The 14,333-nt window shown below is 36.8% G+C and overlaps 1 protein-coding gene across 1 annotated transcript in view; it reads right to left on the reverse strand.

Annotated features, from left to right (window-relative positions):
* The window catches only part of PPIL4 (peptidylprolyl isomerase like 4), a 77,721-nt gene that overhangs the window by 32,923 nt on the left and 30,465 nt on the right, over window positions 1-14,333 (reverse strand). The window contains exon 3 of the mRNA XM_063443334.1: window positions 4,926-4,990. Coding sequence (XP_063299404.1) covers window positions 4,926-4,990 — 65 coding nt within the window. The remainder of the gene's footprint in view (window positions 1-4,925; window positions 4,991-14,333) is intronic.

The following is a 14,333-nucleotide window of genomic DNA, read 5'->3' on the forward strand; positions in this document are numbered from 1 at the left end:
ACGTAGAATTAAAATTAAATATATATATATATAAAAATGTATTATCATTTATACATAGTGATATATACATATATTTATGTATATAGATATATATTATTTCATTCTAAGTGTAGTTTGATATCAATATATATATTAATATCAAAATACAGTTAGAACCAAAATTAATATCACTCTATGGGCATTTTGAATATATATATATATATATATATATATATATATATATATACACACACACACACACACACTTAGATTATATATATATATATATATATATATATATATATATATATATATATATATATATATATGAATGATCTAAGTATCTATATGTTTTATTTTACACTGTGTTTTAACTTTATTTAAATTTATTTCAGGCAGCAGGGGGACTACCTACTTCTAGGCACTCCCCCTGCTGGCACTGCTATGGACGGCTATTATGTCCATGTGATCGTGAGATCCTCGCGATCACATGGCCCAGGAGAGCAGGTTCAGATGCAGGGGTACTGCCTAGGATGCCAGGCAAGTTAATTTTATTTATTTTTTAATACAATGTTAAACAAAAATCTGCACACCAGTCAAGCCATAAGAATTTCTTTTCCCACAGAAATCCCAAATCTGCAATCTGCAGTGATGTTACAACCGCAAAGGGTTCTAGATGGGCATATGCAAATTAGTTTAACAAAGAATCACATTTTTGCCTCATTCCATTTTAACCCCTTAAAACCGGAGGGCGTACTATTACGCCCTATTCTAAGCGACTCTAAACGCCGCAGGGCGTAATAGTACGCCCGTTTTTTTTTTTACTTACCCGGTCGCTGGCGATCGCGGTTGGGGGACTCCCGGGAACCCCCCGCGGCACTTCGATCTTCTTGCAGCCCCCCTCGGCCATGTGAGTGTGAGGTGCTTGCGAGTAGGGATCGACCGATATTGATTTTTTTAGAGCCGATACGGATACCGATATCCTGTGAACTTTCAGGCCGATAGCCGATATTCTGTACATTTACCATTTTGGAAAATAAAAAACTATTTCTAAAGGTAAATGCACAAAATATACATGCCACGTGTAGTGGATGCAGTGTGTTTAGACAGGGGAGCTGTGTATGTGTGTGTAGTGGATGCAGTGTTTGTGCAGTGTGTGTGTTTGTATAGGGTGTGTGTATATAATGCAGTGTGTGTTTGTATAGGGTGTGTGTATATAATGCAGTGTGTGTTTGTATAGTGTGTGTGTATATAATTCAGTGTTTGTATAGTGTGTGTGTGTATATAATGCAGTGTGTTTGTGTAGTGTGCATTATATATACACACACTATACAAACACACTGCATTATATATACACACACTATACAAACACACTGAATTATATACACAGTGTGTTTGTGTAGTGTATGTGTATAATAATAGTGTGTGTGTGAGGGGGCATTTTTTATTAAAAACATTTTTTTTTTTAATTTTTATATTAAATATTTTTTTTTTTTTATATATTTAATTATGATTATTATTTATTTTTTGTTGTCCCCCCTCCCTGCTTGTTGCCTTGCCAGGGAGGGGGGATATGTTAATCCCTGGTGGTCCAGTGGCATTGGCTTAGCTGGGGGAGGGGAGGGAAGTGAGGTGGGCAGCAAGCGTTTACTCACCTCCCAGCAGCTCCTCCAGCTCCCCAGTGTAAATCTCGCGAGACCCGCGGCCTTCAGAGCCTGGCGGTCCTGGGAGGTATTATCGGCAATATCGGTATCCCTATTGGCAGATACCGATATTGCCGAAAATACCGAATATCGGACGATTATATTGGTAAAACCGATTATCGGTCGATCCCTACTTGCGAGGACCTCAAATCACATGGCCGGGTTAGCTGCCTGGTACAGTGCCAGCAGGGGGACTGCCTGTAATGACAGTTAGTCCCCCTGCTGGCTGAATTCAAATAAAATAAAGTTAAAATAAGTGTTTAAAAAATAAATAAATATATATATATATATATATATATATATATATATATATATACACACATATACATATACACACACACACACACATATACTGTCTAGGTGTATTTTAGTATTAAATATATATATATCAAATTACACGTAGACTGATACTGATTAAATATATATATATATATATATATATATATAATTATTGTTATATATAATATAAAAAAATAAATATGTAAATACGTAAAAAAATTAAATTAAAAAAATAATAAAACAATATATAGGTGTGTTATTTCGTTCTAACTGTATTGCGATTAGTATATATATTTATATCAAAATACACGTAGAACAAAATATATATATCTATATACCTATATATATATAAAAATATTTTTTACAAAAAATGTATAGATATATATATATATACACACACACACACACACACATTAATTATATATATATATATATATATATATATATATATATATATATATATATATATATATATATATGTCATATTTTTACATAATTAGGTATCTTAATTAATTACAATTAGCGGGACCTGGCTGACAACCCGTGCCGAAAGTATAGGAATTTAATTTGCTAGCACTATATTTAACCCTATAACTTTCCAAGACACCATAAAACCTGTACATGAGGGGTACTGTTTTACTCGGGAGACTTTGCTGAACACAAATATTAGTGTTTCAAAACAGTAAAATGTAATACAACGATGATATCGCCAGTAAAAGTGACGTTTTTTGCACAAACAGCACTTACACGGACAATATTATTGCTGTGATACTTTTTACTGTTTTGAAACACAAATATTTGTGTTCAGCGAAGTCTCCCGAGTACAACAGTACCCCTCATGTACAGGTTTTATGGGGTTTTCAAAAGTTACAGCGTCAAATATAAGGCTTGTTTCATTTTTTTCACATTAAAATTTGCCAGATTGGTTACGTTGCCTTTGAGACCCTATGGTAGCCCAAGAATGATAATTACCCCTATGATGGCATACTATTTGCAATAGTAGACAACCCAAGGTATTGCAAATGGGGTATGTCCAGTCTTTTTTAGTAGCCATTTGGTCACAAACACTGGCCAAAATTGGCATTTTTGCAATTTTCACACACAAATACTAATGCCAACTTTGACCAGTATTTGTGACCAAATGGCTACTAAAAAAGACTGGACATACCCCATTTGCAATACCTTGGGTTGTCTACTATTGCAAATGGTATGCCATTATGGGTGTAAATTTTATTCCTGAGCTACTATACAGTCTCAAAGGCAACGTAACCAATCTGGCGAATTTCAATTTCAAATGTATCGTGCTATATTTGACCTTGTAACTTCCCAAAACACCATAAAACCTGTACATAGGGGGTACTGTTTTACACGTGAGACTTTGCTGAATACAAATATCTGTATTTTATCACAGTAAAAGCAAACAGTATTATGACATTGACAGTTAAAATGTCATGTAGAACTAAAAAAATAACATTTCTTATTTTCTCCCATTTTTTCATATTAAATTAAATTATCATAGCTAAATATTTGATATTAAATGAAAGCCCTGTTTCCCCTGAATAAAATGATATATAATAAGGGGGGGTGCATTTAATATGAAAGAGGTGAATAACGGTTGGACAGACATATAGTGCAAATGCCAAGTTTTGTTTACGTTTTTTGTTCACAACGTGTACATTTGGCTCAGTCCTTAAGGGGTTAAACATGGATTCCTTTTGATCTGTGTTTGCAGTATACAACTGCTTGGAACACAATTTAGGAAACGATGCAAAACCAGTGAACCACTCATGAACAGCTGTTTCGTTGTTAATGCAACTCATCAGCATGAGGTTGGTTACTGGTTTGCTTATTGAGGCTTGGTAGTGCTTGGGAAGCAAAATCCAAATAGGTTATGAGAAATAAAAAAATAATGAATATTTCATATGCTAACCCTGTTGATTGATAATGTTTGGGACTAACAGTCCCATCACTCTGACAGAGTTTGAAATTGCGATACTATACCATATTTTGTTCAGTGTTATTGAAAACTATTTACCATCATCTGTGTTTACACCTATTGACAAAAATAAATATAATTTTGATAAAAAGTTGTGATATTAATGTATGAATATTAAATTCGAACAACGTGCTCTAGGTCTAGGAGTTAATAGTGAGTAACTTCGCTTTTAAGTAATTATTGGGAATAGCACCAATAAAATATCAATTTCTGATAGTTTAATAAAAGATTATTAATTTGAATAATTTTTATAAAAATATTTTTAATAAAAATTAATAATAATTAATCCCCATAAATATTCTCATGATACTGTACAACTAATGGACAATGAAATTATGGACAACTAATGGACAATGAAATTGTCATGAGCCAAAGAAATATGGCATGGAGAAGATGGCGGAGATAAGGGTTAATCCAACCACCATTACAACTTCCACTTTTAGAAGTGGTCATGGTGGCAAGAGTCTATATGTGCAGCGTTCCTGCTTGAAAACATAGCACATTCTAAGATATTTTAACTTTAATGCCGGGGGCAAGTCACACCCCCAGGCACACGTTACTTATGCAGACTAGAACTCTTCTTGGCTCTCTCAGGTAAATTATGTGCATATTTTAGGTCTGTCATCCCTTGCAAGGGGAAGTGTTTGTCTTCCCACTTCCCTTTATCAGGGTTGGAGTAGCCCTCTAAGGTAAGTCTTCCCCTGTCTGCTCTCAACCTGGCCAGCACCATGCAAACAGACATGTCACCTTAAGGGGGTCATTGCTTGCAAAAAAAAAAATCAAAAAAAAAAGTGTAATCACTTTATTGGCAAATCACACTTTAGTAACAAATACTGATAGTTTGAAAATCATAGGTCATATGCCATAACAAAAGTTGAAAAAGCTATCAATACATACAAGGTATTTTTTTCTGTTACCAACATGTGTCTCACAATAGCTAAATAAAATGAAAACCATAAGAACCATACCTAAAAACCGAAGATCCTCCTCGTCCTGTGCCCAACGGATCACCAGTCTGTATAATAAAGTCTCTCTAAACAAAAAAAAACAAAAAAACAGAAATTTTACTTAATCGCAAATTATTTTTTCCTTAGTAAAGCGACATTACAGGAGTTATGTTCTACCTTATGTTCTACCTTCAGGTGGACGAGTAGTCTATAATACCCCCCCCCCCCCCCATCATATCTTAGTCTGTGATCCCACAGACTCCGTAATAGCAAGAAATAGTTCCAGTCAACTTGATTAATGACCATATCGCCACTTAACAGATGTCCTCAGGAGAGTCAAATGCTTTTGTTGCCCTAGATGTAGCCATAGCTCTTGTGGTAAGTGCCTTTATAATGGTAGATAGTGATTGCCCATTCAATTCATAGGCGATTTTGATGGTCTCTGTCAACCTCTAGTAATAATTGCATAGGATGTTTCTAAATGTGCACTTTGAAAATTAAAGGGTTATTCTGAACGATGAAGAACAGGTGATCTAGATCTCAAGGGTTCTTCCCCTTCCCCTTACACCCCCCCCCCTCCCCCGGATTCCTGAGGATTAATCATGCCATCAGTTTTAACATCTTCAGTGTTTCCATTGGGAGTTCCTTATGCTTCACAATCGGTTCTCTGATAGGAAGTTCAAAACTTGACTGGGCCATCAGTCTCTGAAAATCAACTTTGGTTTGGCCAACAAGGAATGATGGAAATCGCAGTTGAGTTTTTTTAAAACAACGACTACCTCACAATCCTAAAATTATTTTTAGAAAATGGACTAGTTTTAAAGATATTTTAGCACCAAGCACTTTTCGTTCCACCAAAGCAGGAGCTGAAAATAAAAAAATAAAAAAAAGAGAGGGATTCTATACATGTCGCAATTGCAAAAGTTGAAATTACAAGTATACTGTTGTAAAGGAATTTAATAGTAATCGAACTTTTGAGAAATTTAAGATCAAAAGCCTAGTTACCTGTTCTTCTACTCATGTTGTATACCTGCTAACTTGTAGTTGTGGTATGCAATATGTAGGGAGGACGGGTAGAAAAGCGAAAAACAGATTTTTGGAACATAAAAATAAAAGAAAAATCTACAAACTCACTCAGTCCCTGTACACGGCATGAAATATCCCACTTTTAATTTAAATGATTTACAATGTGTTGATATCAAACAAGTTTCTTTAGATCGCAGGGGCGGGGATCTTGTGACTAAACTGAGACAGAGAGAGGGTTGGATTCACAGGCTGCACACTATGCAGCCAAAAGGTCTTAAAGGACCACTCTAGGCACCCAGACCACTTCAGCTTAATGAAGTGGTATGGGTGCCAGGTCCAGCTAGGGTTAACTAATTTTTTTATAAACATAGCAGTTTCAGAGAAACTGCTATGTTTATCAATTAGTTAAGCCTTCCCCTTTTTCCTCTAGTGGCTGTCTCACTGACAGCCGCTAGAGGCGCTTGCGTGATTCTCACTGTGAAAATCACAGTGAGAGCACGCAAGCGTCCATAGGAAAGCATTATGAATGCTTTCCTATGCGACCGGCTGAATGCGCGCGCAGCTCTTGCCGCGCGTGCGCATTCAGCCGACGGGGAGGAACGGAGGCGGAGAGGAGGAGGAGAGCTCTCCGCCCAGCGCTGGAAAAAGGTAAGTTTTACCCCTTTTCCCCTTTCCAGAGCCGGGCGGGAGGGGGTCCCTGAGGGTGGGGGCACCCTCAGGGCACTCTAGTGCCAGGAAAACGAGTATGCTTTCCTGGCACTAGAGTGGTCCTTTAACGTAGACTTTGACCTGATGTGTTTTCTATAGGTTTATCGTTTCATATAATTCTTATCTCTATTTTTATTCTATACACTTTATATTTTATTTTTACATTTCTTTTCAATATCCCTATTCTCTCTCTCTGTCATTTTAGTCCAATATTACATTTGCCTTGTACATATATTCATAATGCTTAATGCTACATTTTTACTTTTTAATCACGTATGCATTATTAACTTAACGTTGCAGTTTGTTAATCCTTTGTTTCTTTTGTTATATATTTTCATATCGATTTATTATGGACTATATGAACTCATATCCGTAATGCGAATGGAACGCATACCGGCGGAAGATGATTACATCATCAGACCATTGACGGAACCCTACACGAAAACGAGACTTGGAATGCAAGTCTCAGAAGCTGTGATACCGCCATGCGGATAGGCTGATGGCAACATACGGGAACTTTTGTATGTATTTATAGCGTTCCACAGACTCTTACGGATCAGATTACTTAAGGATGTGTATTGATGCCTTATTGCCCCTAAAGAAGTTCATGATTTGAACGAAACACGTAGGGCTTTTTTGTTATGTGCTATTAGAGTTTCTTTTATTTATTTTTATTGTATTTTATTCTGGCGCTTCGAGAAGGATTTTAGCACACCCTGTATTCCAACAGTGGGAGTGCCTGCCTTCTTACATCGGGCCATTTCCTTGAGATGTGCCTATCTTTTGCTTTTATCTTGTAAGTGCAATGTTTATTAAACGGTTTACCCTGTTATAGAAACTCTGCACCATTATCTTTTTATTTTACTCCTATATGCTATGATATAGATACGAAGATACCCTTCAACATATTGATATGCCTACAATCAATTTGGGTTTGTGAGTGCATTTTTACAGATCTCAAATTTAATCTTTGCATTGGCTATACAGGGAGTGCAGAATTATTAGGCAAGTTGTATTTTTGAGGATTAATTTTATTATTGAACAACAACCATGTTCTCAATGAACCCCAAAAAACTCATTAATATCAAAGCTGAATATTTTTGGAGGTAGTTTTTAGTTTGTTTTTAGTTTTAGCTATTTTAGGGGGATATCTGTGTGTGCAGGTGACTATTACTGTGCATAATTATTAGGCAACTTAACAAAAAACAAATATATACCCATTTCAATTATTTATTTTTACCAGTGAAACCAATATAACATCTCAACATTCACAAATATACATTTCTGACATTCAAAAACAAAACAAAAACAAATCAGTGACCAATATAGCCACCTTTCTTTGCAAGGACACTCAAAAGCCTGCCATCCATGGATTCTGTCAGTGTTTTGATCTGTTCACCATCAACATTGCGTGCAGAAGCAACCATAGCCTCCCAGACACTGTTCAGAGAGGTGTACTGTTTTCCCTCCTTGTAACTCTCACATTTGATGATGGACCACAGGTTCTCAATGGGGTTCAGATCAGGTGAACAAGGAGGCCATGTCATTAGATTTTCTTCTTTTATACCCTTTCTTGCCAGCCACGCTGTGGAGTACTTGGACGTGTGTGATGGAGCATTGTCCTGCATGAAAATCATGTTTTTCTTGAAGGATGCAGACTTCTTCCTGTACCACTGCTTGAAGAAGGTGTCTTCCAGAAACTGGCAGTAGGACTGGGAGTTGAGCTTGACTCCATCCTCAACCCGAAAAGGCCCCACAAGCTCATCTTTGATGATACCAGCCCAAACCAGTACTCCACCTCCACCTTGCTGGCGTCTGAGTCGGACTGGAGCTCTCTGCCCTTTACCAATCCAGCCACGGGCCCATCCATCTGGCCCATCAAGACTCACTCTCATTTCATCAGTCCATAAAACCTTAGAAAAATCAGTCTTGAGATATTTCTTGGCCCAGTCTTGACGTTTCAGCTTGTGTGTCTTGTTCAGTGGTGGTCGTCTTTCAGCCTCTTACCTTGGCCATGTCTCTGAGTATTGCACACCTTGTGCTTTTGGGCACTCCAGTGATGTTGCAGCTCTGAAATATGGCCAAACTGGTGGCAAGTGGCATCTTGGCAGCTGCACGCTTGACTTTTCTCAGTTCATTGGCAGTTATTTTGCGCCTTGGTTTTTCCACACGCTTCTTGCGACCCTGTTGACTATTTTGAATGAAACGCTTGATTGTTCGATGATCACGCTTCTGAAGCTTTGCAATTTTAAGAGTGCTGCATCCCTCTGCAAGATATCTCACTATTTTTGACTTTTCTGAGCCTGTCAAGTCCTTCTTTTGACCCATTTTGCCAAAGGAAAGGAAGTTGCCTAATAATTATGCACACCTGATATAGGGTGTTGATGTCATTAGACCACACCCCTTCGCATTACAGAGATGCACATCACCTAATATGCTTAATTGGTAGTAGGCTTTCGAGCCTATACAACTTGGAGTAAGACAACATGCATAAAGAGGATGATGTGGTCAAAATACTCAGTTGCCTAATAATTCTGCACTCACTGTATTGCCCTATGTTTTTCGCTTTATATTTTTGTATTGTAGATGCCTGTTTTTTGGTATGTGTATTTCCGATCGCAGTTGATGTCTGATCTCATTTTCTGTAGAATATGTAGAGTCAGAGACTTTTATGAAAATGCATACAGATAGGCCATGTAAATAATCCAGTTGATCTGTATAGGACAAGGAAACAAGTTAGTACTTTCATGTTCAGCCTTGTTGCCATGAGATCCATTATTGATTGGCCGATCTTTTTTGTGATTTTACAAAACATTTTCAGATCTAGCTGTCATTCTGTTTATGTCCACTGTTCCATGGTCATCACCTGCTATAACGTGGTCTACTACTCCTGTGATGAGAATAGCTGAAATGGCTTCTAGTATTTTTCTGACTACGACATGATCTGTTCGCATAGGCAGGACAAGCTACTCTTGGTTTTTCAGTAAGGGGACAACTGTAATGTTTGATTGAATCCTTACAGGTTTCCTGTGATCCATAGCTCGAAAGAAAGAGCCTTCAGAAGTGCCTTTAGTTGCCTGATGTTGAAGAAATGCTGTGCCTCTTCTTTAGTCCACCTGCCTCGCCGAATTACAGTATTCAGGTGAGCGCACCAACCAGTTATTGAAGCGGCTGTGGTTACATAGTTACATAGCTGAAAAGAGGCTTGCGTCCATCAAGTTCAGCCTTCCTCACATTTGTTTTTGGCTGTTGATCCAAAAGAAGGCAAAAAACCCCAGTTTGAAGCACAATTTTGCAACAAGCTAGGAAAAAAATTCCTTCTTAACCCCAGAATGGCAGTCAGATTTATCCTTGGATCAAGCAGTTATTACCCTACATTGAAAGATTATATCCTTGAATATTCTGTTTTTGCACGTATGCATCCAGTAGCTGTTTGAACATTTGTATGGACTCTGATAAAACCACCTCTTCAGGCAGAGAATTCCACATCCTGATTGTTCTTACAGTAAAAAAACCTTTCCTTTGCCTTGTAAGCCAATCTTTTTGGCAGAAACAAAATGCCTAGACTCAGGAAATCTGAATTATTCCACCATTTTAGCTCGTTTACAACATTTGTGGACCATTGAAGGGGTCTTAATCGTGCTCTTGCCTACTGCTGGAATACACAACATGAGGATTCCCAGTGTTCTCATTGGCTGACTGATAGAGCAGGCTGAAATCGGTTCACAGAGTCGAAACCTCTTTTTTGATCTTTATTGTATTCTGACAGGGAAGAGAGATATGGAGACTTTTAGGAAAACATGAAAATGAATAGGCGCTAAGGAAACAACTGACTAGACTTAGGCAGCAAACACTGGGTACAGGGGATATCTGCAAATCCTAAAAGTAGACAGCATAACATACAAAAAAAAAAAAAAACAGGTTGCACCTAAAAGGTGTAAACCAGTATAATCTAACAAGAATATATATACACACAGTAAAAAAAAAAAAAAAAAAGTCCAAATATTCACAATCCTATCTGTTTCTGTATTTTTGGGGAATGTTGGCTCTTGGTTAAGGTGCTTGCAAATATATGTAGGGAATTCTCTTGATAGTGCAAATTGTTTTGGCAGAAAAATAGGACTCAGAACAGCAGTATATGAGGTAAGCACTCACATGTTATAGAGCTTAAATTAGCTCAAAGTAAGATTGCTTGCAGCGGTACAATCCCAACTGATGGATATAACGTATAAGGCAAAAATCTCAATGTGCAGGCAGGTATATGAATGAAAAAGAAAATATCCAATAGTGCTCACTGTAAACATAAATATGTGATGCAGTACAAAAACGTAATATACTCACATTTGATAGAGCGTTAAGTTGCTCAAATATCTGTGGTGGTATAATCCCCACCAGGGATATGTTGGTGAATAGTTGTCCAGAACTGAAGTTAGATGTGCCAGGAACAAATACAATTTTAAATTGCATACAAAGTGTAATAAATGGTCTATCACAACAAAGTGAATTAAAACCAAATGTACTTTAATGCTTAAAAGAAATAAAACATAAAAGTTACAATATTATACAACACGTTTCACCAATAAAGGCTTTTTCAAGTATAAACAGATTGACCTGGCACATAGGAGTATTATATAGGGATATGGTAATTAAAAAATAGCTATTTTGGCACCAAAAAGACATCCTTTGACCTCAAGTTTACATGTTATGTACTATACTGGATTATGAAAAACAATTAATATAATTACTAGTGGATACATTTAATTTGTTAATAGGATAACGGAACAGTTGTAGAGGACTATGTTTTGTGTGGATTAAAATAGTATAGAGTTTATGTTTTGGAGGTCAGAAAATTCATCCACAGGAAGTGGTGAATCAGCCATTTTGGATATGGGTAATAGACGTTTGGTAGTTATTATATCTGGGAAAACTGCTAGTTTTGGTAAGCTATCAATAAGAGGTAGAAAAGGATCAGTATCTGAGTGGGCAGGGGATGTTTTGTATAATAAATATGCTCGTATCTGAGCAGTGCATAACTTAATACATCAGGTAGTACAGGAACGGAGCTGCAGCCATTTTGGATGTGGGCAAATATGTCACAAACGCACCCTACTCCAAGAGTGTGCGTGACGTAGTTGTTGTGGTGAAAGGGTTAACGTTCACTATTTGTCTGCACTAGACCAGAAATAATGACAAAATCCCCCTTTAACACCACCACACTTAAACATAATAATATAACTATTACTATTTTAATGCTGCCACCACCAAGACAATTTATAAATGAGGTGCCTTGGTCCCCCAGGTAAATCAATAATAAAACCCACCAAATATTACTTATCACAATATCTATGTAATTGCAAAATACTAATTAGTCTCTTCAGGTAACGTGATTTTTAACCAAAGGCAGAACTTAATAAATTAATGTTTATTATGAGCAAAAAATAGTCACAGTGCATATAAAAATATATGATAAGCAAATTATTTACAACAACAGATAAAAACAAAAAGGATAAAATACAGAAGTCACTTAGGTTTTCAAAGTACAACTTCTGCCCAGGTGGTCTATGGCAAGGAAAGATTGTGACTCACTTAGAATTAGAATCTGACCCCCAAGCAACTACACCCACAACCCTCCCAATCATTGGATATATACCCTTTGGATTATCAAGTCTTGCCCAGGGGTGGAGTTAAGGCGTACCTACAGAAATAATAAGTGACCATCTCCTTTGTTCCAGACCACCGTCAATCCAAATGGAAACATTTGGCTCTATCTTCTCTTCTTATGTACCTGCCACAGAAAACTAATTGCATCTACAAATTTGTTATTATTTTCCCAATCCATAGGCATGTTGCACGCCTTACCCATGATCCAATAGGACGGACATCACAATTCCTGCCAAACGGTTTAAGTTGGGCAAATCATGTTTAGGCTTAATTAAGAGATTGGGCTTGTCCCATTCCAAATATCATAAAAATGAAGCTTAATTATTAAGCTGCGGGTAAGTATTAATGTTTCTGTTGGATGTGATACTGGAACACAAGGAAGGCTCTTCATGAAACTAATACCATTACCATATCAAAAGGATTGAACTATCAATTGAGAGTTTCCAGCCATATGGTTAAAGTCAGTTAGTTTACATTGAAACTAGTCATACAGATGGCTTAAGTGTAAAATGTCTCACCTTGCAGGACCTTTGAAAGATCAAAAAGGGCATTCCGTTTCACAACTTGCAGAAGCCCCTTTTGATCAAAAGAGCAATTTCTCTCTGTCATTTGTCCTCTAGCATGGGGTCCAATTATTAATGCACTGCACAAGTTATATTAAATAGCAATATTCCATAGTGCAATAATAAATTATGCACCCTTGCAGTGACAGGCAATATTAGGGAGTTTAGGCTGAAACTAAGGGGAAACGAACAAGGATACCATCAAGGGAACAAGAAGAAATAATGACCACTCAAAAATCACCAGTTCAACAAAACAGAAAATTAATAAGAGACCAAATATCCAAATGGAGAGAATCCCCATCCCCCAAAAGAAGACAAAGAAAAGAACAAGACGGAGAAATATCAAGGCACCAATATCACAATTAGATGATAATCAATTAAATGTGTTCAATCTATCTCAAAAAGTATTGACTAAAGATGAAATTTCTCTCCTCCAGAAAGGGCTCAAATTTGCTCCTAACTCTTCAAATTCACAATTTGACATCTTTATAGATTTACACACATTCATTAGAAAACTTACTATCAAAAAATTCTTCCTTGGGAAAGATAGTCAAATGCCATCTAACACTAATCAATATCAACACACTTTATTACACCCCCAATCCATGTTTTACCCAGAACAGGTCAAAACAGATCACATTAGAGTTTTTGAGAAAACATGGAGAAAGACCTTAGAACACTAAAATTAAAAGAAAACACTAAAGATAACCTCATTAAACATGAGCGAAGGGCCCTCAAAAGACTAATGGATGATGATCAAATCACTATAAGAGGGGCAGACAAAAGTGGAGGCCTAGTAGTGTTAAACTCAATAGACTACAAAATAGAAACCGACAGACTACTTCAAGATACTAAAACATATCAGATTTTAACAAATAATCCAACCAAAGAATTCCAAAAAGAATTACAGATACTATTAGAAGAAGGCATTTTAAATACAAAAGAATATGATTATCTTTATTGCAAATTTCCCAGAATGGCGATTTTTTATCATGTGCCGAAAATACATAAAACTTTAACAAAACCTCCAGGGCGCCCTATCATTTCTGGCATTTGTTCTTTAACTTCCAATTTATCTGAATATGTTGACCAATTCCTCCAATTAATGGTTCCAAAACTACGATCATATTTAAGAGATACCACCCACATAATCAATATTTTATCAGATATCCAATGGAATAAAGACTTCAGTTTAGTTACAGCTGACGTCACATCCCTGTACACTGTCATTGAACACCTACAGGGATGTGAGGCCATTCAGTATACGCTGGCAACACATTCAGAATTACAAAATGATCAAATCGAGTATATTGTCAAATGTGTAGCTTTTATACTCAGTCATAACTTTTTGGGGGGCAACCACCATCACTACCTCCAGATTGAAGGCACAGCCATGGGGACCAGATTTGCGCCTAGTTATGCAAACCTATTTATGGGTAAATGGGAAGACGAGCATATCTGGTCCAATAAC

Source organism: Pelobates fuscus, chromosome 2 (genome assembly GCF_036172605.1).
Source record: "Pelobates fuscus isolate aPelFus1 chromosome 2, aPelFus1.pri, whole genome shotgun sequence".
Taxonomy (NCBI): Eukaryota; Metazoa; Chordata; class Amphibia; order Anura; family Pelobatidae; genus Pelobates; species Pelobates fuscus.